Source organism: Temnothorax curvispinosus, unplaced genomic scaffold (assembly GCF_003070985.1).
Source record: "Temnothorax curvispinosus isolate PA1 unplaced genomic scaffold, ASM307098v1 QBEX01013717.1, whole genome shotgun sequence".
NCBI lineage: Eukaryota > Metazoa > Arthropoda > Insecta > Hymenoptera > Formicidae > Temnothorax > Temnothorax curvispinosus.
Window position 1 is genome coordinate 846,880 of NW_020223497.1, and position 26,998 is coordinate 873,877.

At 39.6% G+C, this 26,998-nt stretch overlaps 1 protein-coding gene across 7 annotated transcripts in view; it reads left to right on the top strand.

The window, feature by feature from the left end:
• The window catches only part of LOC112463840 (protein tipE), a 51,731-nt gene extending 25,216 nt beyond the window's left edge, over positions 1-26,515 (top strand). Inside the window, exons 3-5 of one of the 7 annotated variants that reach the window (XM_025030457.1) lie at positions 4,583-5,192; positions 8,266-8,403; positions 8,739-9,844. In XM_025030457.1, coding sequence (XP_024886225.1) covers positions 4,583-4,664 — 82 coding nt within the window. In that variant the 3' untranslated portion in view covers positions 4,665-5,192; positions 8,266-8,403; positions 8,739-9,844. Of the gene's footprint in view, positions 1-4,582; positions 5,193-7,328; positions 7,700-8,265; positions 9,845-26,074 lie in introns of those variants that run through there. The other 6 variants (XM_025030458.1, XM_025030454.1, XM_025030459.1 and 3 more) reach the window with 6 other exon arrangements.
• The last annotated feature ends 483 nt before the right edge of the window (positions 26,516-26,998 follow it).

The following is a 26,998-nucleotide window of genomic DNA, read 5'->3' on the forward strand; positions in this document are numbered from 1 at the left end:
GAGAGAGAGAGAGAGAGAGAGAGAGAGAGAGAGAGAGAGAATCGAGTTAACTGCATCTAAAATGCAGCCCTGCGGGCCAAGCGGCATTACCTTCCGAAGAAATTTTAACGCCAAAGTGAAAAGTGGACGACGCTTATATCTACGCTTCTATGTATTTGAAAGTTCGTTTTACATCAATTATCGCGACTGTCCAATAAAAGCGAAAAAAATTTTGAAATGTGAATAGCTTTGTTCTGGGGAAGAACGAATTTGAGAACGCGAGATTTAATTTCAAATATATTTTATATTAAGAAACTTGAAGAGTTGTAAGAGAAAAGGTGAAATTTAAATAAATTTTGAAGCAAAAATGTTATTATACGACTGACGATACGATATATATTTTATGTAAAACAATTATACATATTCAAATAATTATTATCGATTTATTTTATATTGTTACCACTCTGTCTCTCGATTATTTTCATTTGGAAATTATAACCTTCGTAAAATATCGAAAAGAAATTGAATGGAACATGAGAAAAATAGAACAAGAAATTAATTCATAACCAGTTTATCGAATTGTCTCGCTCAATTTGTACTGCTTTAAACTTTGAACGCGTAACGTTTAAGCATGACGGTAGAAATCACTTCTGATCTCACAGGGGACTTGTAACTTTATTGGTTACAATGAAAGTTTGAATTAATAAGGCGCTAAAGCCTGCGATGAACTTTATGACGATCTTATCGAAGTCCCGTTGTTGCACGCTCGTAAATGTAACAAGTACTTCACTCACTATCGATTTCCTACTGATATGACATCACGTCATAGAACGATTTAGACTATCGCAGTTGGATATCACGTCTATCCGGCTTTCTTATTTTCCCCGTTTTAATGTTTAATTCAAAAGTCTCTGAAATCCGCTTACTTTTCCATTTATGACACCGTCAAATAAATCGTTACAATCGTATTTGTACTCAGTTTTCGGTCTTACTTATTGATTTTGTTTTCTTTCGCTTTTCTATTTTTCTTTTATTTCCGTCTATTTTTCTTCATTTATTTACGCGCTCCAAGCTTGAATTATTGTTACTATAATACACCGCGAAGTAAAACTAATGGGGAGAGCTGCGCCAAGCGAACGATATCGTTACGTGAATCGACAAGTGACGTGAACAGTTTGGACGTGAAAAAGTGACGGAATAGTAAATAATTAAAAAAATTCCTGCTCACTACTCGCCGGATCGCGATCGGCACGCAATCTAAACTTAAGCGTTGTCGGGCCATTATTGAGTAGTAACCACTGCGTGAGCGACGTTGTCCGATACCATCGGTCTACAACTACTGCGCCTGACAATAATATATACTCAGTATTCACCGCTCTTTTTCAGTAACGACGATGTAGGTCATGGTGATATCGCATTTAGAATTTTTTTTTCCCTCATCACACACACGGCGATTTGCTATCCCGCCTCCTACCATCCCTGTCATCCCGGTCAGCTCTTCCGCCAACTCGACGTGCTAATCTTCGTTATTTCTCTTATAAACCCTTTACGTCAGGTCTATATTGCCGTGGATAGTTTTAATCTTTCGCAAGAATTATTTTACGCTTTTTCTGTGCTTTATTGCTTTTTATCATTGCTATTTTTACTCCGCGAGATATTTTAAGTCAAACTGATTCGATTATAACAACGTATTTCTATAAAAAAATTCAAACCGACTTTTCCTTAATAAAAAATTAATCGGATATCTCTCATTCTTTTTATAATTTCTTAATCTTTGATATTATAAATTTAATATTATTAAATTTATAAATATTATTAAATTTATAATATCAAAGATTAAGAAATTATTTAAAAAATGAGAGATATTCGAGTAATTTTTTATTAAGGAAAAGTCGGTCTTGTTTGATTAATTTATTTACAACGTTTCTATTTAATTAATTTTACTTACATTTAAACATCTTTGTAATAAATTATTTATGTTTATCAATTATAATTATTTATGTTTAAATAATCTTTTAAGGCAACGTCGAGGACTCTCTTTAAACTAATTGAGAAACGCTTTATCCCCTAAGCCATCAACTTAATTCTAATTGTAAGGTGTCCGGTATTTTTTATGATGACGGTGTCATTCTATTGTGCGAGGAAAGCCCGCATGAATATGCAATATTCATAAGCTTCAACCTGAGTGTTAGCGCACGAGCGAACGTCGGCGGTCCTCAATTCAACAATGGAGCCTTTTGTAACCAAGATTTGGCTATCCTCTATTCTTTACGTTACATAATCAGAAGAGGCAATCCGCGGAATTCGGGTTGAAGTGGTTTCCGTAGACTAGAGGCAGTAATAGAATATACCAAAAAGAGAAAACCTCAAAGCGAATCAAAATGTAACAATTCTCATGTAGCGAGCCACATTGTGGCAAAAATTCAATGAAGTCGTAAAAGGATAAGGCATCACAATACATCGCAGCGAGCGCTTTCATTCTTCAGCCCTTCGTTGTAGCATTTTAATCATTTTGGCTAGGTACGTGCCAGTGATATATACGGTCATCATAAAAGAGTTATTACGTTTCATGATAGCATATTCAAGTAAAGAAAGAATGGAATACTCAACGAGAATATTTTGCAATAATACTAAAAAGTAATTCTATCTAGGAATTTCATATAGATAAGTATAGTAATTTAGCGTTTCATTATATTTGTTAATCTATTCTGTTTTCTATTTCTAAAACAAAAATAATAATGGCAAAGTTCTTTTTAATCATCATTGCAAGATTAAAAAATGTCACGTGGCAATCAACATATTGTACTTCTAACAGAACAAATGTCGAATGTCATAATTGTTGCATAACATTCGCAAGCCGTCGCGCGCGAATATTGTCGGCATATATCGCTTCGTTGACGTCACATCTGATTCATATACGCATTCATATGAGTTGTATTTAATCGCATAATCGCAAAACCCACGCAGACGTAAAGGGACTGCAAACGGCAGCGGTTTACAAATTTTCGGCGTAAGACTTAAAAATGATGGCAATTTTATTCATTCCAATTATCATAGCCTTCATCTCGACAGCGGCTCAAATTTCGAACTTCAATCGTGCATGTCAGCCGAAGCGCGGCCCTAAAATTTATGTCCCACGGACATATCGCGGACGCTCGTAATTATAACTTTGCGTCCCACGGGAGTCGCGCGCGCGTGGCTAAGGGCGCGTATCCGTCGTCTCTTCAGCTGTTACGCAACGGCTTGTAACATTGATTGACATTCTGAAAAGGTCACACTCGTGGGTCATGGCGTATGCTGATGGCGCGCTCGCGCACGAAAGAGAGAGAGAGAGAGAGAGAGAGAGAGAGAGAGAGAGAGAGAATCGAGTTAACTGCATCTAAAATGCATATATCTGAAGTCACTGAAATGCATTTTTCCTTTAACAAATGAAAGAATCTTTCACATTGCGAAATCATTCCATCGTTCCGCGTATATACACAGTATAAACGGCGAGGCGGAACGACTCGATTATTCACTCGTTATAACAGCGAGCTCGTCGTTGCGCAATCGAGGATTCCACGCCGTGTATTTTATTGTCTTCAATCGTTTCATTACGTTGCGCGTCCCTTTCGTAGATTTTTGAAACTACATTATTAAAGCGAGAAGGTAGAAAACACTGTTGAGAGCAGAACTTCAAATTAAAAGTCTTTCATTAATCTTCGCGCTCTAAATTAATGCATTTATTATTCAAAAGAAAAAAAACACATAAATATATATACTGAAGAAAAAATATTGTTAAAATATAAAAGAAAGAGAGAAACAGCTTCTTTACCATTCTCCTCGCTTCTAGAGAGATGAGAGGTATTTCGCTACGTAAATTTATTACGGTAAGCAGAAAATAGGAAGCGCCGACGTTACACATTACAACAAATTGCATTTCTAAGAATCTCATCTCAACTGATTTAACGAAGTGCCTTAATAAGGAAGCCGTACCTGACGCAATAGAAGTTTTCCATCCTAAAGGGTTAACATCGAGATGCACTTGGCATATACCGTAAATTCAATATAACTTAAATGGATTTTGCAATTTCATCAACTTGCGGACATTAAACTGTTTTAATAGAGCTTATTAAACTCGCTGCTTCTTGTTCGAAAAAAAAACAGCTACACGACTTTCTCCATAATTTAATGAGAAAATTTCCTCCGATACCTTCTGTTTTATTAAGAGAGTAAAACAGAAAGATTCTCTATAAGAGAAACGATATCTAATATACCCATATAACTTACATTATATCTATACTTATGTCTTGATCAATGCTTGCCTGTCGGAGAAACTTTATTCACTTCTTTACTTCTTCACCTCTCTCTCTTCTTGATCACTTGCGCACAGCTAATTACTAATACTAATTTTAATTAATATGATCAAATAAATTCAATATATATTGCATTATTAATCATTATATAACCATTATACTATTATAATCTAAACGAGGACTCTTTCAATCTTCATTTTTATATTTGCAAAGACGATGTAAGAGGCTTCTCGTGATCTTAATGACTTTAAATCTGTTCCGACTCTTTTTCGTCGTGTTAATCATTTTACTCGGTCTTTCTGTTACAGCGACCACTCAATCAGCAACCGCGTGGACCGTCGTGGACACCCGACGCATTGCGAGTGTGGCGAGGTGACGAGGCCCTTATGACGACGCGAGGAGACGGCCGAGAGTGCCCTGGCCACGTCGCAATCCGACTTCTAGGCCTCGTTCACTCTTCCCGCCCTCGACCGTCCTTGAATCGCTCCTTGAATTCCGCATGTTTTCCGGCAGCATTTCATTCCGACCGTCCCCACTCGGCACCACCACCACCACCACACGTGTACAAACGGAACATTCGCGTTTACACGCATACGTAAACACGCAGGTACACACAGGAACACACACGAACACACAGACGCAGGAACAAGGAAATGATCCTTCGATCCTCTCGAGGACTCGCCCGCCGACTGTAAAGAGTAGAGGAGCCCCTGCGGCGGTCGCTACATCGGTTACTGCGATGTTACCACAATGGTTACTGCGTGGTTAATTGGTACAAATTGGCGGTTCACAGCTGGTAATTGTCGTCAACTGCACGAGCTGGTAATTGAGCGGTGTGATTGATGAGATTATAAAAAGCGCGCAACGAGACGAGAAACATCGTGCGAGTGGGGCGTATTGCGCGCGATCGAAAGAAAGGTACGTACAAATTGGTTATCGTGTACAGGACGAGAATAAACACAAAAATCTACGTTGTTATATACCTATATTAACGGAATCACGTGTTGAATGAATTTTTGTAACTATTGATATAATGTTCTGGAAATATTCTTTTGCGTGACCAGATCGTGAAAGATGCCTTCTTATGCAGTAGAGAGGAGTATATACGAGTCTCTCTCGGATATTTTCTTTCTTTTTATATATTGAATACGACAAGAGAGTACAAGATACGCTCTATACTTCGTTAACAAGTGGAAACTCGAACAGTGCGGCTAATCTACGATACGGATAATCAACTGCCCAGTTAATTTAAAAAGGGAAGAAGAAAACCGTGTCCCTTTAAAATATAATACTCTATAATTTCTCATCTTTGTACCGTAAACAATATCACTATTGGCCTACGTGCGCATTAATTAGTTTCGTTTGATGACACCGCGCGCTTTGAATTCTCTCGGCGTGCTACATACAGAATTTGAATTCAGCAATCAATATTTGCCAGTCTGCTCGGGGATTAAGTGCAAACATCAACGAAATTCGCGAAACGATAAAGCGTATTAATGCTCCTCAAATATTTTCGGTAAATAAGAATTCATGCGTTGCCGCAAATAAAATTACGCTCCTGTTACATATACGAAATTGCGGAAATGCCGAATACGTCGTATAATATCAGTAAACGTAACGTATACTGATTGTACAACCAGCCGCACGCTCACACGTTTATTGAAAGTTTCCTGCCACGTAGTATGGCGAGGTGAATGCGTCCCAATTGGTTCCGCGCGTGGTTGGAAAAGTCTACGTTCGCAAAATTAGCCGAGGATCACGTGCGAGCCCTTCCGAATTTCGGTATCGCGGTCACGATTAGTCAGGAAAACATGGGGCATACTAAAAACCGAGTACTTTTACGTTTTAATAAAATCACAGAATATAATTAATAAATAATGTCGCATGAACGAAACTATCTTCTCTTTATTTCTGTTTACTTCTATATTCTCCATTTGAATTTTTATATTTTATTTAATTCTATTGATTTCTATTACTTCGTGCAATGTCCTAGCCGAGGTAAGCTCAGTTATAAAAAAAATAGGTAAATGTTTACAATTAGGGCCTGACCTCCGGTGACCTTGACCTTGACATATGTTGTCAAGGTCACCCTCCTGAGTGACCTTCAGAAGGTTTTAGTCGGGGGTCGCTATTCGTTAAAAAGTTATTAACAAAAAAAGTTTGGAAAATATAGCAGTTATTTTAAGCATTGGAAGGCATAAATGACTAATATATATGTCGAAATAGTTCACGCATACACTTTTCACGCAAACCGAGGTTTACGCACACCTCCCCCTGCTTTCGGGGGAGGTGCGGTAGTCCCGAAATAGTTCACGCATACACTTTTCACGCGAACCGAGGTTCACGCACACCCCCCCCCTGCTTTCGGAGGAGGTGCGGTAGTCCCGAAATAGTTCACGCATACATTTTCCACGCGAACCGAGGTTCACGCACACCCCCCCCTGCTTTCGGGGGAGGTGCGGTAGTCCCGAAATAGTTCACGCATACACTTTTTACGCGAACCGAGGTTCACGCACACCCCCCCTGCTTTCGGGCCGGTCAAGGTCATCGGAGGTCAGGCCCTAATTGTAAACATTTACCAAAAAATATTCTGTCACATTAAAAGAAACTAATAATATATCCAGGGATCGGCAAAAAAATTTCCATTTTTCAGTAATTAAGTTATTTATGTTGAACCAGATAATTTTTAAATTAAATAATTTTTTAATAATTAATAATTTACCTGAGACTAAATTCATTAGTAATTATTTTCCACTAATTATTAATTTTCTAATAATTTCTAGTAATTTATTTCGACAAACTATTAATTATTTTAATAATAAAAAATTTATGTTTACTAATTACCAATTTGTAAATAAAAATTAATTATAATTTTATTATTATTTTATCCACATTTGAACTCATTTAAAACGTTGATTGAGCCAACGTATTTACAAAACTCGCTGCTTTTTGCATATACTATATTTTCTGTCTTACATTTATTATAAAAATATTGTATTTTGGTTAAGGCCTCCGCAATGCAAAATATAAGGAACAAGGGACAGATATTAGCAATTAATATTATTCCTGATTTCTTATTTTTAATCGCTAATATCTGTTCCTTGTTTCTTATATTTTTCATTGTGCGGGAGCCTTTACGGTGAAACGGATTAGTGGATAACGCGTATGCGTGATAAAAAATCCTTGCAACGCAGCGACGCGCGCAATCACATGTCAAACCTATGAAAATGTCATTATGCGAGTCAACCCCACCACCAAAAAAACGGATGAGTTCCGGACCTGTAATCACGACCGTGTTTCCGACACTGTCGTGCCGGCTAAGGAACGGGAAGCATCTCCCGGATCCCGAGCTGCCCGGACTACCGAAGGGACGACGACGCACGGTTACCTGAGCGCCGATTACCTGTGGACAGCGAGGTCAGAGCGTGCGTTACCTTGCGCTCGCATTAAGATAGAGTCGGGTGGAAATCGTGCCAGGGTCTTGCGTGTTATTTTCTGGGTGTGCATGTATTGGCCCCGATCACGGCGAAATAAAATTTTGAATCGTTCGCGTGTGGAATTTCGGAAATTTCGGTGCCACATGAAGTGCGCGACGTATTGAATTTCGGTGGACTTGAATTCTTGAGTTGGCTTTGTTTTGGTTCGCCTGCCGGTATTGTTCGAGAGCTCGTGTTTGCATTTCTTTTGGCGGATTCCCGAGTGTTTATCGCGATTGGAATGTTGTTGATTTCGGCCCATCAGGCCAACGTGAGGAGACTTTGAGAGTCCTTGAGTTTCGCGTACGGTTCTTCGATCCAACTCGGTTTTCGGTGTTGTTTTCTTTCTTTTGGGACTGGCATATGCGATATTCGAGCGCGTTAGTGTGTATCGGCGTTCTCGCCGAATATTATCAGGAAAATAGAGTGTCGCGAAATCACCGTTACCGTGCTGAACCGCGTTTTGCAAGATACCTAGATTCCTTGAGCTCGACCCGACGCGATTGTAATTACAGGGGAAGATCGTACGTTTCGAAGAGGCAAAATTAAAAGGCGAAAACCCCCCACCCTCACCCCCAAGGGACACGGAAAATCCCGTCGAGGCGCCGGTCGCCGACGGGACACCGACGGAACAAGGGGACCTGCTTCTGAGGGTAAGCCCTAATCCCGCGCTGGGGGCCTGGTCCTTGCCACCGGGGCTCACGGAGCAGCGTGCGGTGAAAGGGGGGGCGACCGCGTATAATCTAGCGCCACCCCCGCCCGCGAGATACGAGCCGCCGGCGGCAGAACGGAGTTCGATGGGTGGGTCCGAGGCCTATAATTTGATGCGCAAATGGGACCTGCATTTTTCGGGTACGCGCGGTAGTGATGCGGAAGCCTCTTTAATGCGAATTCAGGAAGCCCGCGCGATAATCCCTATCAACGACGGAGATCTCTTTAAGTGTTTGCCATTGTTCTTGTCGGGAACCGCGCTCTATTTTTTTTTCAGTGTACGGTTGCTGCGGGAGAGGCCGTCGGCCACGTCCGCTCCTCAGGCCGCGGCCGGAACCGGGACCAGCGACTCCATGATGAAGTGCTGGAACTGTAAAAAACTCGGACATCGGGCGCGTGAGTGTACCGAGCCGCGCCCTTCGTGTTCGGGAAACGCGGGGGAGAGTGCGCAGGACAGGTCCCTACGGCTCCGAGTTGCGAGAACGGGGCCCAAACCGCAGATGTACCGGAATCGAACGTTTGAGCCAATCGAGCGGCTCCCACTACAAAACCTTAAGATTCGCGTGGGCGGTTGCCCTCTACTGGCTGTCGTAGATCCCGCGTCGTGTTGTACCCTTATTGGTCAAAAACAGATGAAAAAAATCGAAAAGTTAGGAATACGGACGAAACGCGGGAGAAGATTGCAAATCTATATGGCCAACGGGCAATCGGTCACGATTCAGATCGAAATCTCCGTAATCATACGCTTGAAAGATCGAATCGCTCGAATGACCGTGGGACTGTTTCCTGATTTATCGGTACCTTGTGTAATTGGGTTGGATTTCTTGACCAAATTCGGAGTTGTGTTAGATTTCGCCCGAGTCGAGTGGTACTTTGCGAATAAGCCGGGTACTCGTTATCGTTTTCACTAGGATGCGACAATGCGTTTTTCTTTGCGCTTTGGAAACCGAATTCGATAGATTGAACGTTGAGAACCTGCGGACAGGATCGATAACGCGTTATGCAGCGGTTCGATATTTCTCTATCGCACGTGAACTTTGATCTTGAGTCGCGTCAGAAGAAGCGTCTCGCTGACACTCGCGCAAAGAAACTGCACGACAACTGCATTTTTCACGAGAGAGATCGGAAACTTTCCGAGGTCCCGTGCTCTTAATTTGTATGTAAATTCATGCGCGAGACACCGTTAATGAAACAAGTGGCGGCGAGAGCGACAATTCACGAAGGACACGCGCGCGTAGTTAGATATTATGGCTACGCGGTCTGTGGAATATTAACAGCGACGAATTTGCTGCGGCCATTGTCAGATTTCGATGCAAATTGCGTTCTCGTATTTATTGCCCGCCTCTCTCCGAAAAAAAAAAAAAAAAAAAAAAAAAAAAAAAACGTAAGCGTCCGTGCGACTTCCGCGCGAATATTGGGCTTTATACATATGCCTTCCGTTTCCCGCGGCCGAATTGGCTCTCGATAAACAATATCAATTTCTCGGGTAGCTAGTAGCGTCTACTGCACACTCGGAGGCAGTTCATTTGTACGTGGAGTCATCTAATGGAGGCAAGAGCGCGCCGCGCGCGCGCTTGGGTCGACGGTGATTAATGTACGAAGGGGGTAGCAGATGCATCTCGCACCCGAGTTAAGTATTACATTGTACGCCTTCGCGGAAAACGCATTCATCTCGCTGAAATATCCATATCAACGTCCAACTTGAAGCAAGATCTGCGACATTTATTACCGCGTCGAATTCGTTTCTGCTTTTCGACGAGTAAATTATTTGTTCGGCCGAATTTTATTGGCAAATTTTAACAAGCGAAATCAAGCGCAACGCGCGCCGGTTTCGCTTGTTAATAAATTATCAAGTGTCCGTAGAGAACGGATGAAATTTCCATTATCAAATTTAATTATTTTGGAACGTCCTATACGCGCGATTAATATTACCCTGCATCCTCATGACTCCTGGGAAAACGATTTATTTCGCAATTTTACTCGCACAACGACATAATTGTTTTTTTTTTATTATTAATTTATTATCTTTAAATCTTTTCAGTTTAACGCTGACAATATCAATTTATTCAACAATTTATGAGCATTTACAGATGATTGACTTTCAATTACGATCCGATCGATCCAATGATGCTTACGATTCATGTGCAGTGATTCCACTTTCTTTTTTGGATACTGCTCTCCGTTGAACACCTAAGCACAAATTGCGGGCAATTTAAGCGCAGATAACAGAATTATTCGCGTTGCGATAAGCGAAAGCGTCTCGAATATATTTCGAAATGATAATCGAGCGCTCGTGCCGCACTGTGGCTTTCATTCCTTTTTTTCTACCTCCACTGATATTTATACGCGAAGTTTCGTGGGTATACGCTCGCGTGCTTCTTTCTGCTTACGAGGCAAGCGGTTTTTGGAGCCACTGAAATTCGCCGCGGCATGCAACGCGATTTGCGCTTACGAGTTCGCATGGAATTTGCACGAATACGTAGCCCAGGTGTGATATGATCTCTTAAGTAAAAAAATAATTTGCGTATGTTCCGTGTTCTCCGATTGGATGGCTTTCCACTATAATACCATACTTTCAATTCGTGATACAAATTTCTATAAAAATCGCGTTGCCTTGTAAAAGCGGCATAACAATGCAATATTATTTATTTTTATTTTTATACAGCTTGCTAATTTTTAAAGAAAAGTTTGTGTTGAACTAGAAATATTATTAACTTCCTTATGACGCGTGTCACGCTGCAATATCAGTTGTCAGACTCTAATTTCAGATTTCTGGCTGAGTCATGCAGTGTCTGTGCTTAATTATCGGCGGAATGCAAAATTTATGACACAAGTTGTCGACAGGCATGCGGCGTGCACGGTGAAATTATGCGGAACCGGAAGATCGAACGCTGCATTACGTTGTCGCACACTAGATAGAGTATAAATACCGCAGCGATCAACGTAACAAAATTTTCGATCGGAAATTAAGCCTTCGTTAAAACATTTGAAAATAGTTATTCGTTAAACTCACGTCTGAACAATAAATTAGTGTCATTTTAAAGAAACCGTGCAATCGAAAAAGATTTCATCACTGAATTCGCATGAAAATTATAATTAGAAAATCTACATCGGCGAAGCTCCAATCTAACCGCTGCAAAATATTCCACGCGATTGATATGAATCTTCTACGCTTTATTGTACACGGATTTAGAGATATAGAAAGAAGCTATATACGAACATTCTATTGTTTGAGACTTTCAAGGATCGCAAGGGCCAACTCGTTTTCTTCTTCTGCCTTTTGCTGCTGATCAAGCCATTAAACGAATTAGCAGAGCAAAAAAAATTTCAATTAAAAAAAACTCCGTTAACGTTCGTGTTGTGTTCGCTAAAATATAATATCCAAGCACTTTTTAATTGCAGTATTTTTCTTACAATTTAGAAAAGAACAAAATGCGTAGATGAAACTAATTACGCGCAGAAACGAGTAAATTATATTTTTACTTTTTATTTTTCATGGCTTATCCCGCGCGGCAGCTTAATTATTAATCACCCTTAAGGTGCCAATTCATGAGACGCTGAAAATGAGCGTCAACAAGGTGAACGTGGTGGTTTCGCTTTGACGCTAGCGTCAAAGAAATGAAGTTGAATTTGTTTAATATTCAGCGTCGTCGCTGAATCGTCATTAATCGTCCCAGTACAATCAAACATAGACTTCAAAATACGTAAAATATTAATTATTTTCAAGTAATATCTTCAAGTAATAATATTTTATGGATATATATATATATATATATATATATATATATATATATAAAAGATATTATTTCTGAAGATTTTTACTTGCTAAAAAATGAGCGTCGAGCGTTAACGTAAAAAGGCACCTTTAATTATTTATCAATCGCGAAGCGACAGCACTGCGCTTCAATTCATATCGCTTCGCCCTGACGCATCCGCGCGCTTCGACAACGCGTTATTTCACAGTCGCGACCCTTCCGAAGGTATCTGATCCCGTGTGGAAATTGCGTTAGGGCTTTGATAAGGCCCCTGTTAATTTTCCCTAACTTTGTTTGGGCCCTAATGTGGAAGCCCAATAAGAACCCTTTAAGGCCGGTCACGCTTTTTCACTGAGGGCCCTTAGAGGCTAAATAATCAGGGCCTTGATAATTGCCTTATGAACACCCCAAAAAAAATATTCTGTCGTTTAGTGGCTCCCGCTTGATTTTAGAGGATTTTCCTCTGAAATACGGTCTCAAGAAGATATTTTAAAATCTAGAGGAATATCCTCTAACCATGAGACACTAGACTTAAGATTGCAGTCCTCTTAATGCCACAGGAATTATAATAATACTTTAAAACGAATATTCACCCGACAAAAAAATTATTTATTTCGAAATTTTATTACTATTTTTTAACTAAATTTGTCTCTTAAGATGCAGTTTATAATTATAAATATTTTCTCGTATTTGAAAAAAACACTTACCTTGGTGGGATTCGAACTCGGGACCTCTGGATCGTGAGCCAACTGTCTTACGTGGTAGACTACTTCTTAATTTAATGTAAGTGTTATATATAGTCTACATATGTCATAACCAGCGCAAATATATAATTTTTCAAAAATCATCTTAAGAAACAAATTCAGTTTAAAAAGAGTAATAAAATAATAATGTTATATTTTTAAATGTTTTAAAAAATTTTGTTAATGTATGAAGAATTAAAATTGTTTTACGTTGATCGAAATAACCTTGAAGAGTTTTTAATTTATTTACGCCCTGATGTTTCTTTTCTATCGAAATCCCGACTAAGTTTTAAAATAAATAAATCTCTATTTTAATAATCGCTACCTTGATCAAGTCCCATCAAGGCCCTTATTAAGTTTCCTTATTCAGGCTACACATTAATTGAGCTACTCAAAATTGATATCGCCCTACTGGGACCTAGCCTGGCAATAATGTGGAAATCCTTATTAGGGAACCCACGTTTAAGCCCTTAAAGGCCCCGAAGTTTATTAAAGTTGCCTTAACAATTTTCCACACGGGATCACAGACACCGTCAGCGCACAGCGAGCGCTTCAGATGGCTCGTTTTCACGAATCACGTATCTTGAACGAGAATCTGGGGCAATCGGATGTTTGTGTCGCGTGAGGGAGAGAGAGAGAGAGAGAGAAAAATCAATTAACGACAGCGGCGGAACGCGTTATACACGGCCGCGTGCACACATCGCGAAGTGCATTCGCATTTCGTTGCAAAGCCGTTCCACTTCCACTTGGCATTGATTCGACGTTTGGGATAGCGCGAGGGCGGCATAATGGCACGCGAAGATGGGCCCTCAAGGGCCACGTTGCGGAAAGCGATACGCGGAGACACGAAAATAATCGTCGCGGCGAACGGACGGCCCGCGCGTGACAGAGAGGAAAAAGAGAACAGCAATCGATAACTCGTTTTTTAATCTGTGCCATCTGTTGCATTCGTTGACGCGGCGATACATTAATGCAAATGTATCTCGCTCACCGTTGTACCCGCGTGTACTTTTTGTTTTTAAACGCGATACAACCGTGAAACAGTATAAACAAGTCATGATACGGTACGGGCGATAAAAATTTAAAAAAAGAGCCGTACGCTGCAAAACGTATGCACGTGATAATCTCCGACTGGTACTCGGTATCTCGATTACTCGCGCGGATTTCGATTGAATCTTTCTACCGTGGAATTGCGTGTATTTTTGTTATACGGATGTACGGATGTTATACGTACGGATATATTACGCTAATCACGATGTGATTAGTACAAGCGGGATGTACGCAACTAAATGGATAGCGACCTACATTTTGTACTAATAAAATTACATATTACCTGCACTATATCAATACTAACATTAACATTATGTATGGAGATATATTGTTATTTATATCAGTTTAACTTCTAATTACAAAACAGTTTTAACGATGTTATTTTACATTACGTTATGTTCCATATATTCGGTGGTTACATTTATTTCAAGCGAAATTCTTCGTTCTTCCAAAATTATATAATTCCGCTCACTCGATCACTCGAAAATGAAACAATTTGTGTTTCAAAAGCCACTCGTAGATAATGAGACGATATATGAGTAACGGATATAAAATCTGAAACAGAGACGCACGGCTGTCATTATTTGTCGTTTTTCTCTCAACACGCGCACTCTATAGAAGAAAACTAGCTTAAAATATAGATAGATTCTAGTTACTCGGTAAAGAGTGACGTTGGGGGCACGCGTCTATACTCAATTAATTGATGTCCGATCGGAAATTGGTAGAACGTTTGGGAGGATCGAGCGTTTGATGATTTCGGCGCGTGCCTCCGAGATGATGCGTTTAATTAATTATATGGGCACTGCCAGACTTGCAAAACTTTAATCAAAAGTACACACCGGCACGGCTAATCAAAGACCCGTAATCAAATCGAGCCGCGATTTCGTCGATAAGGACAAATGTACACGTTAAGCGGAATCGAGCACTATGGCGATTTTCCTATGTTATACCGGTTGTCTCGGAAAAATGCCGTCAGCCTTATCTGATAAACGAAAATTTACTCGGACACAAACCTGTATACTGTATTTTGCCTTTCGTCAAGCCGACTTATCTACGCAAGATTGCAAGAGCACGTTTATCGGTTAACGTTTGATTGGCACTTTTTGGAGACAACTTGCATATTGATGCCGGGAGAGAGCTCTGACCACAAGCCACGAGAAAAAAAGCCGCATTAATAAGGTCACAAGCTTAATGAACCAAAAAAAAAATACTAATAATAAATAAAAAGACGACCGGGGAAAAATAAAGAGAGGAGCGAGTAAAGGAAAACATCTCATAGGAATTAATGACCGTTGTCCTAGATATGTCTAAAGAAATAAACGAGCCGAAACTTCGTTAAGGATTTTGTACGTTGACTTCGCGAGCGACCCGGATGGTCGTCAAGGTCGCTGGTGAGGGTGTATCACAAAGAACTACTAATTTCCTCGTACACGACACGCGATGCTTGCGCGTCTTGACACCGCACGAAAATTAAGAGGGGCGAGCCAATGCCAATGCTGTTATATCGCGTGATCGAGGCAATCGTCGACGATCAATGGGATCGTTCGGTTTGGCACGGTCAACGGATCTCCCGTGATCCGAGACGGGATGCCACGTGATAGGGAAAAACTTACAGAGCTAATAAATTATTATACTTGTAATTAGTAGCGTTTTGAATTAACACGAATCATTAACACACACACACACACACACACACGTATTCACATACACACGTACACGACACACGTACACAACACACGCGCTCGTGTCGCATACATACGAATAAGTGTGCGCAAATGTAAACTAGACGAGCTTTAGGCTAATCAAAGGGCTCGAATTCATTGAATGGGAGCTCGCAGGATAAATGATGATGAGGCATGGTATCGCTCGTGACTTAATTAAGGACGTTAAATAGCCGCCCGATGTTGGCATTTAGCTGGTCTAAATCGCAGAGGGTTCGTTTCTACTAATCATAGTATAAGTCGGTATTGTGAGATACTTTATTATTATACATATGCGTAGGCTATAATGTACGGGGAATCATATTTGAAAATCGATATTTCTACCGAAAACGTTTGTAAGGTGTGTGTTCACGTATGTACGCGGTAGCAATCCGATCGGTCCCACTTGGCGGTTATATCACGTGGCGAAAAGGAACGCGCGCGCAATACCTTCCGGAATCACGCCTAATACGTGCATAATAAATGAATAAGAGGATCAAAGCAAGAACTTTTATTCCCTTAATTAAAAAGTTTTATGACTTAAGAAGAAGGAGGTGCGGTAAAATTTATACGAAATTTATACGAGATAATTGATCCGAATCGTGAGGCAAATTCGTCTGTCTCTTCTGGTTTACCATCTAAACTCCCGTGCTGGTAATGAGAAGCAATTACTTATCCTTAATGAAACACATGCATATTAATAACAGATGTCTGGCAAGTTGCGCGTCCGAGTTTCGAAATCGACTCGGGGTACAAATCGCCCCATCGGGGTTGAATGCATGGCGTCCTTCGCGCGAATGCAATCTGTTCTAGCCGTCCTTTCTCGTCGCGGATCTCTCCTCGTCGGTCTGACCTTAATTGTAGGCTAACCTAGATTATAGAAGTCAGAGGCAATTCCGACGAATGAACAATCTCGGAAACGATAAGGCTCTCCTGCTTTATCATTAAGCCTCGCGGATCACCCTGTCTTGTTGCGAGTTTTCAATATTCAAACCGTTGCCTCTCCTCTACTTGGAATTTCCACGTAGAACGATCGAAATACTTAATTTGTGAAATTGTTAGCTAATCGCATCTGCTGATAATGGCTTAAATAAATTAAACTCGGCCGCGAGAGTAATTATCTCGAAATTAAGAGTACTATAATATCTTCCTTTTCTGCAGCAGCAAATTATTAATTAATGACAATCAATAATTGGATTGTTTCTTTATCTATTCACGCGTATGTTCAAAATAGTCCTCTGTCTTGAAAAAAAAAATCATAAAATGTCTCATAAAAGTATAGAGAGATCAAGATATGACAAATTAAGTGCAATGCAAAAAGAGTGAATATCGCGGACTGACATAAAATTCCTCGCATGTTAATTCGCAAATTAACGCTGTCGCGCACGCTCAATTAAATCATTGAAATGATTTGTAAAGCTGCTCATAAAAATTCGTTACGCCCGTTTGCAATCGAACGAAACGTAATATTCGGTATTAATGTTCCCAGAGCGCGATATTGTTTCCTGCCGGCGCGTGTGTCGTTGTGTTTGCCCGGGCGATAGCCGTACAACGCGGTTAGATGGCTCAATAACCAGCGATGTATGCTTCTGGTGACCCGCCTCGCATCGATCATCCGCACATTCGACGAGATATCATTTCCTCTCTCGCTGAAACTTTCCAGAAAATCTCGCCCGCAGATAGCGGATTGGACAGGTGTCATCGACATATTTCGCGCCATCGAAAAATCTTCTTGCCGGGACACCTGCTCTTCGATTACATCAGAAACGTACGTTTTCATCGACAGATCTTGTCAATCCATCAAGCTTTTTATTTTCATTTTTTTTTCTACCTTAGTTTAATTTTATGATGATATATCTCTCGGTTGTCGCGAGAAAAGTTATATTATTTTCTAAATGATATATCGAGTCATATCTTATTCAAGATTTAAAGACGATAGAGGAAAGACCGTAATTGCTACATTCTTATAGGCTGTGTTATTTATGTAAACGTCCATTCATAAATATATAGAAAAAGATATTAAAAATATTTTGTATTTTTTTCTAGTAAAAATAGATTATAAAAAAAAAGAATTTTTGCAAAATTTTAGGGTCTGTTGGTTGCAGTCCTTTTATGTTAAATCTCAAACTGGTCGCCGAATTGCTAGACATCGTGCTTAAAGAAGCGCTCTCCTGGACTTATTTTCGTATCGAAATTGAGTACAGTTATGTGATATAGTTCGTCGCCGCGTATAAACCGCCGCATAGTCAATCGCGTTTCCACAGAGAAGCTTCGAAAAATTCCGTTGACGGGTTGCTACTCGCCGCAACGAGAATGTTATATATATATATATGTATACGTACGATGTACAAGTCCTGATTTTGTAAAAGCAGCAAAACATGTTACATCTAGAATAATAAAAGTGATATATATGAGGTTTTATAAAAGCTATCCCCGTTTTTGAGGAGCAACTGTTTCTTGCCCGACATTCCACACGTCTTTCATCTTCTTTACGTCATAACCACTAGGAAATTTTCTGACGCGCGCAGCAGGTTCGTAACTACTGTGGAAACTTTCCCGGGAAAAGGAGTAAAACGTCTTGAGGATTCTTTGGCAGCACGAAGCCCCAGGGTGCACATACCTAAACTGACCTTTCGCTCGAATTTCATTTTGTCTTGATTTCAAATTATTCTTTCATTGCATACAGATTGCGAATCTACGTAAAAACGAAGTTCCTCTTTCTTAAAGAGTGATTCATTATTCCAGAATAATTGTGTATCTGATTGCAAGTTTCCAAAGTAAATAATTTTTAATTTTGTTCCTCGAGGCTCTCCTGAGTACCTAATGTACAGAACAATAAAAATGGTTGAATCGAGAATCTCGAGTAATACGATAAGAAAAAGCCGTTCCAGAATGATGTAAAAAGTTTCTCTCGTAAAAGGGAAGGGTAAAGGGTAAGCCGCAGGCCTTCAACCGTCAAAAAGCCCCGGATGAATAATGTTGCTCGGAAATATTTATCAAGCTTTTAAGCGACGTTATATAAAATGGAAAATACGTGTAACACTTCAATATTTGAGTATAATTCCGCGCCGTGAAAGTTTTTCTAAGTTATTAATTTCAGAAAAGAGTTGGAAGAACTAATTGAAAGAACATAAGCAGCTTAAAAATATTTTCAAATGTTATTCAAATGTCAAATGTTAAAAGGATTGTTATATATAGTCAATGCAATTTCAATTTCATTTCGTGTTTGGTTTAGACATGCTGATATTGTAGAGACTTGCGTTTCAATATTTTCAACATTTCATTTTATATTTAATGTACTGCCCTGTTTACGGCTATTAAAATACTAATCTCTATTCATGACAGCCACATACGCATCCTCTTTTATCTTTTCCCGTGTTTCTTGCCAGTCTTCATGGCCGGTATCATGTATGTTACGAGCAGTAAATCTGCACGTATCACACAAATTTTTCCGGAGAAAGACTGTTGGTTTTGCGGAAGCGTTATTGTAGATCCCAGCAGTGTTCTCCATTCTCGGGACGAATCCTCCGGAGTTCTGTAAAGTATAAAACGAGTATTTACGTTTTTTTTTCCACCGACTGTTACTTCTCGAATAACTTTTACCGACTGTCTTCCCGTCTTCTTACGATCGATATTAATACTACAGGAAAGTTCTCTAAACTCGGTGCTTTTAGGGCCAATCACGAAATTAGAAATTTTACCTTTATACACATTTCTTGCTGTTCCACCCTGATTAATGATGGAGATCGCTATAAAATCTGCAATGTTATCCCTTAATTATATCGTAACACGCAAATTTGGCGTGGTGGCTCGCTTAAAAATGGAATTCTTCGATCGCCCCCGACTGCGAAACGCTCCGCCCTCCATTCACGTCCCCGTTAATAGCGACCGCACTTGAAATTGCATACACGTCGCCAGTTTAAATCCCGGATGTTAGTGGCGTAGTGACGGCACCCCGGTCGATCTCTCCCATAATCGGGCTGTTTTTATTCCGTCCCATGCCATTGATCGCGTATGCCGCCCTTTTCTTCCATCCATCCGTCGATCGACACCAATCACGCGACCCTTTTCCGTTCCTGATCCCACCTAATCGCGGAGAACTACGTCATTCTCGACGAACGATTGCCTATTTGCAAGGGTGTGGCACACACCCCGGTGTACGTACCACCAGCCCATTGAGTTTCTGGGCGCGGTGAAGACTTGAATGAACACTCTTAACTTCGCCATCCAGCGTAACGATCTTTATGCAAATTGGCGTTTGTTAAGTGTACACGAGATTGCCACAATGTATATGTGTATGCGTATGAGTATGCGTTTCTGTCAGAGATTCTATTCATTAATAACATGATATTTTACTTCTGATAAATTATGGTAAAATTCTCATATCCCTTAGGTTTACATAAACACGCAAAAATAATTTTCTACCTGACGATGTCGACTGATTGCGAAATGTTTTTCTCGTATACTTAGAACGTGAAAGAGATTTGTATCATCAATACTCTGGCTTAAATCTAAGGCGCACGATTAATAAGCTACGTTCGTGCGAGAGATCTCTTAACATCAGAGAAAAATGATATCGAGAGAGAGAGAGAGAGAGAGAGAGAGAGAGAGAGAGAGAGAGAGAGAGAGAGAGAGAGAGAGAGAGAAAGAGAGGAAAATCATAATCCGAGAAGTGGATCTCGCGCTCGCTATATAGGGGACGAAGGGATGAAAACCTCACAGGATCTTCGATACACAGGAACTTCAGACGGAAAAGAAGCTGGGGAATGCTCTTCGCGGGAACAGGTAGCTCGAAGAAACGATTCATCGGCGGGGCTTGAAAAGAACGTGGAAAAAGGAGCGACCTAGTTTCACCTCCCACGAAGACCACGACCCCCACCGATCTTTTTTTTGTCACGAGTCGAGGGGCAGGCTCGCAAGTTAAGGACGAAGACGAACGTCTCTCTCTCTCTCTCTCTCTCTCTCTCTCTCTCTCTCTCTCCCTCCACGCAGAAGGTCGGACCGACCGGCATGACGATACTACACGGCGACACGCAAATCTCGTTAATATAGTTATTTGGATTTACTGACCCTTCTGCGGCGCAAGACGGTGAGGTCTCTTCGCCAAATATTCGAGAATTCGATGGGTTCTCGAAGGCAGCTGTTCGACAGCTATAAGTAGCTGCGACCTTTCGAGGCTACGGAATATCGAAAGTTCGCCAAGTTCATTATATTCCGAACTTCGCGGCGTATTGCGGCTCGGCTACTCGGTACGTATACTTTTCAGTAATCGATAGTTCGAAAGTACCGGAAGCCGCTACCTCAATATACGCGCGCTGTAATTTGGATCAGACCGGCAGATTTATATACTATACATTATAAGTTTATACATTATATATGTATGAAAATAGTTCCGCCCAGAAAACAAAAAATTATAGAACAGTTTCATTACTTATATGATATGAAAATACACATCGTTTTTTTCTTCTTTGACTTTTTTAATCTATATTAGGGCTATATGCCATTACCTTAGATTGATATGTGAATTATTTAGTAAAATATATTAATTAGATTGGGTATAATTCTTACAAACGTATGTAACTTTATTGCGTATAATTAATTTACAACGCAAAATAATAGATTTTTATATACTCTATACATTAAATTTATTAATTATATATAAAAATAATCTTGTTCAAAAAAACAAAGAATTACAGAACAGCTTTATTATATGATGAGAGCACACATGATTTTATTCCCCTTTGATTTTTTTATCTATATTAAGGCTATGTGCCATTTGGACTGTTACGTGAATTGTTTGGTAAATATTAATTAGATTGGATTTAATTATTTTACAACATATATAACTTTATTGCATATAATTAATTCACAACGCAACACAACAGATTTATATTTTTCAATTTATATTTTTCATTAAATTTGTAAATATATATCTATTACATGAAAATAGTCTCGTCTAGAAAACAAAAAAATTACAGAATAGCTTCATTGTATGATATAAGCACACATCATTTTCTCTTTGATTTTTTTTTATCTATATTGCGGCAAAGTGCCATTTCCTTGGATTGACATGTGAATCGTTATTAAAATATTAATTAAATTTGATATAATTATTTTAACGTATATAATTTTATTGCGTATAATTAATTCACAACGTAAAATAAAACTTCACATCGTCTATCTCACACTTTATGGAATTATTAAAGAGATATTACAGAAAGATATATTATAAGAAAAAAGTTGAATTGCGTTATGACGATCTTACATAGCCCGTTAAAAGTCGAGTGATGTTTAATTCAAGAGTCACTTGAACTCTCTCTTCAGTTTAATTTTAAATAACGTTTATGGCAATGGCACTTTCGCAAACTCATTTTCTTTAACGGCAAAAGGAAAAAAAACGCCTTATATCACTGTCCCACCCAACGATTCATATCTTCCTGTTTCAAATCAGGGTCAATAAAAAATTCAAGCGCGAGTGAAGAAACGATTCCCAGTCGGATTTTTAAGCGGGTCATTCGCGACATAAAAAAAAAGGGGTGACGAAAGGAGACGGAGTCGCATTAGCCGATCAGCTTTGCGGTTTACAGGCATGATGAGAACAACTTTGACCTGGATCGCCGTGCATAACTACTGGCCGCTGTCATCCTTCTCATTCTCCGCCCTCTCTCTTCAACCCTTTCATATCGTAAGTTTGCACGCCGTCAGTTTGCCCTGTGTGTGTCCGCGCTCCGTGTCGTGCACCCCGCGACCACCGACGCGACCCCGCATATATGCACCAACCACGTCGCGTAATCCGCGATAGAGCCGATGCGCGTTACGCCGCACGTCGACGATCTCTCTACTCCCGTCTCCCGTATTGCCGTTGTCGCCAATATAAATCCGCATAGATTCGTAGATTGCGCGGGATTAATCTCCCCGGATGGCCGGCGGAACGCCGCCGGTCCCCGGTATAAATAAATCGATCACCGTAAAATGCTACAAGTCGGTCATGTTTTTAAAGCAGTCAAGGTAATGTATATATCGCCCAGCTGTCCCTTTTCGTTGGACCGACTCCGTGCTCGCTTTCTCTCTCCTCGAGGCTAGTGCACATCTACTATTCACTTAATCATGCAACCTGCACCGCAAATTATACAGCCGTTGACCTACATATCGCCCAGGTATAACATGCCAATTCCGTTTCGATGCGTTCGCGTGAAAACGCGGGGATTTGTTTAGCATCAAGGATGCACGCGCACGGAGCATGATGTATGTATCTTTCATTTATTCGTTTATTTATAAAAAAATGATGAGTATGAACACGGTTAGTGTAAACATTGCTGACATTTTCTGTAACGAAAAAGAAGCGGGAATATAAATCATTCATTATCTTTGAATTAAAAAACTTAATTTTATAAGTTATTATTTTCATAATATTTATATCTCTGGATATTATATAAAATAAAAATTTAAGCATTATAGAATAATACATTCATTGTATTCTATATAATGCTTATATAATTTATATTTACATTATAGAATACATTCATTGTATTTTTATACCTTTCTGGCATAGAATCTTTCTGAAAGACAAAAAATTATGTCGGTTTATAAATTTTCATTTCATCTCTGTATTGTATATCTTCTGCCGCTACCAATAAGATATTCGAGACATTATTTGTACACGGCATTCATTTTCACGCTTAACAATGGTAATATTCCGTATGCATTGGAACAAAGCTGAAATTATTCGCGACGGAAGGAACCCGCGGTCGCGGAAATCATGCAAACTCCGCGCTTCGTCAGTATCGGGGAGTATACTCTTTGTGTTTGCCACGGCGAAGTGGTGCTTACGCGAGATCGACACGAAGATTGTCATTCGCGAGCGCGGGGGGGCGCCAAATATCGATTTTAGATTTCATACTGTCGCGTAACTCCGACGGTCGCGTGCCCCACTTTTTCAGAGGGCTATCCCAGAACCCGTCAATCGATCGTGCATGAATTATCGATCGCTGACTAGGAAATTGAAAAAAATGCGGCGCGTTCGAACAAAATGAAACAGACTTCGAATCTTATAACCATTAGTATTCTTTCACTCGACATCTTGTGCATATGCTGCCTATAATGATATGTTTATGGATTGTTACCATATATGTTACCTAACTCTCAAAGCGAAACCGACGATATTCTTCTTGTCTCATTACGCTCGTTTCGGTATTCAAAGAGATTAGAAGTTAAATTCTAAACTAGCACGTAACTGCAACTGCAGAAATGTAATATGAAATGTGGGCTATTTAGTCCAGATTTTGAATTAGTGCTTTACTGACCTGGAAAAAGACCACGATATCGCTACGTATATATAGGTAAAGTAAATTAAGTTTTAAAGCATTGCGGTATCATCATGATGATCATAATTTCTTCGCATACATGGTCTGTTGACCACATATCTTTCCAAATTCTATTCCGTGAGATTATTTCGTAAAATATATCAAGGGTTCCAGGAATTAATTAAATTAATATTATATCGCGATCGTTATTTTTCGGTGTCCTCAGAACATGATTAAATATTTTCTATGTTAGCATATAAACGTATTCATGCAATGAATATCGCTCGTTTCAGTTGATATTTCGTAATAGGAAATGTCAAAACTATATCCCGTGCTCAAAGTCGTAATTAGAGCTCCGAAATGTTATATGTCGTTCAGAAATACTGTGCGAATATTATGGCTCTCTCTCTCTCTCTCTCTCTCTCTCTCTCTCTCTCTCTCTCTCTTCAATGCGTACAATTAAAAAAAAAATTTTTTTCTTAAAACGGACTATGGTCGAAAATATCGGGTGGAATTTTGTAATTTAATATTCGCCAAGAATCGAGAACAACGTCACAAATTTTTACAAAACGGGGCGGTTGCTCCACATCCCGCGAACCTTCAACGTTTTATCTCGACACTGTCGACCGATAATCTCTCTCGGCAAAGTGATTTTCCACGTCCCGGGCGCTATTCACTATTCTTTTTTCTACGTCGCTCGCGGTAACGCTTTTTGATCAAGTTACATGACGGCAATTGTATCGCTGCGAATGATTATGCCCTGAAACTTTTTCAGATGAGCTCGTCGAATTATATCCTTTCGAGATATCTCGGTTAATTCACGGCTACACACCTGGTAACTATATTTGCATCCAATTAGAGTAATTTTTCGCGTTCATCTTTCTATCTACATATTTATCCATGAAATTAACGATTGCCCGTACGTTACTGGCAGTGTATGCAAACATTCTTCGACGTTGTTTTCACATATAACGAGTAAAAACTCCGTAAATCGTCGGTGACCATTTGCCCGATTGCGAAAATGCCTTAAATCCATATTTAATTTTTCACAATTAGCAAAACTGTTTCGGTGGACGTATGCCAAATGTGTGTTCGGCCTAATTATTTTCCGAGACACCTAGCAGCCACACAGGTTCGGATACGGGATCCCGGATGGATCTTCCCGAGGGAAAAAAGACGTTAGCGACGTTCGAAGGCATTCCCCCAACGGACATTGGAAGATTCACAGCGGTACGCGCGATCGGGCTTGCTGCCAAACCAATTCAGCTGCAATAATATTTGCATAAACTGGATTCGTCGTGTCGGATACATAAATCAGGCAGCGACACGCGCGGCAACGCTCTTTCGCCCCGCAATAACGACTGGGGAAGAAGCGGCCTTTGAGGCATGCCCATTGCAGTATGCGCCGCTTGGTTCAGGTACGTCAGCCGTACGATAAGTGAATCGATTTGCAGGAAATCGAGCCGTTTATCGCATTCCGTACTATCCCACTTCGATAAATTTTACTTGCCCGAAGGCAGGGAACGTATGCTTTGCATTATATCGCCTAACCATTTGTAAAGTAGCTCCCGTTATGGAGTATAAATTTTTTATAAAGTAACGTGAAATGTGTGCACGATAAATTATTAAATAATCTTCTTATACATTAGGGGTATTCAAATAAGTTTAACGGTTTGACAGATTATGTCGGGTTAAAGTCGGGTAAAAAGGTAATTTTTAAATTTTTAAACCAAAAATTAATGTGATAGGTTAATGAGTCACTTATGTATTTTGCATAACCTTAAAGAGTAGCGCGCCCAAAGTTAATTAATTAACTTTTTACTCGACTTTAACCCGACATAACCTGTCAAACCGTTAAACTTTAACTTATTTGAATACCCCTATTATGTTACGTCTATTAAAAAAAAATCCTTCGTTTCGAACGAGTTAAATTAAACACATGATCTTGTCATTCCGTTTGAAGCTCTAAGATAAATTCTAAACTGAAAGATATAAATCTTGTTTATAAACTTTCTTTTTATACTGGCCAAGTTGCTGATCGCGACTTCTGTTGTTGTTACAGCAGCAGTGTAAATAACGCCGTTGTTCTTATTGGAATTCCCGCCCAGCGTGCCGATCAATCGCGGGCGTATTTTTCGGGATCGCTTGTAACGGAGAGCGGAAAGGAGTTCACCAGGGCTTTCTCGAAGATACGGGCAAAACACTCAATGACCATATAGACGTGAGTTGGCCGAAATTGAAGAGTTTGGTGGAAGAAGAATGTTAGTTCTGTATCGCTAAATTTTTCATGAAATACAATAAATTGGATATTTAAGTGTAATACTTATATTTTAAAAGTGATATGATTACAACTTATGATTTATGTAAAGATACGTTTGAAGATGTGAAGATATTTCTTTTCCATAAATAAAAAAAACAAAGTTTCCTCTATGAGGAAGCGAAAAAGACTCAACTCATTTTTTTTTATTGTAATAACCTTTTTGCAAATATCGGTGTACTTTAATTGCTAGACGACCGATTACGTAATAATGTTATATATAATGTTGCTAAGCTGAAAGCATTGTCATCATAAAATGTTTCTTTTATTAACATGATGCAAATATATTATATTGAATAATAATAATGTTTGGTATTTTTAAAAATATAAATAAGCAATATCTCCAGAATATCTTCTTTTTAATCAGCTCGAAAGGACAAAGTTACGTCGCACTTAAGACGAGGTAAGGAAGCTCCAGTTGTAAAATTCGATTATGACAGCGCACTTTTCGTAGCTAATAAAAAAACAGTTTTATAGAATACCTGTGTAAAGGGCAAATGAGAAATCGATAGCGCGGAGCTAGTTTACGAGGGAGCTGCGCGGAATCACACGATGAGATTTTTATCGGATACCTCATAAAGCGGGAAATTACACGAAGAAGAACTCGTTCTATGCATTGCTTCGCTTGCGCCAGTGAAGTAAATTGAAACATGAGATTTTTCTGATCGG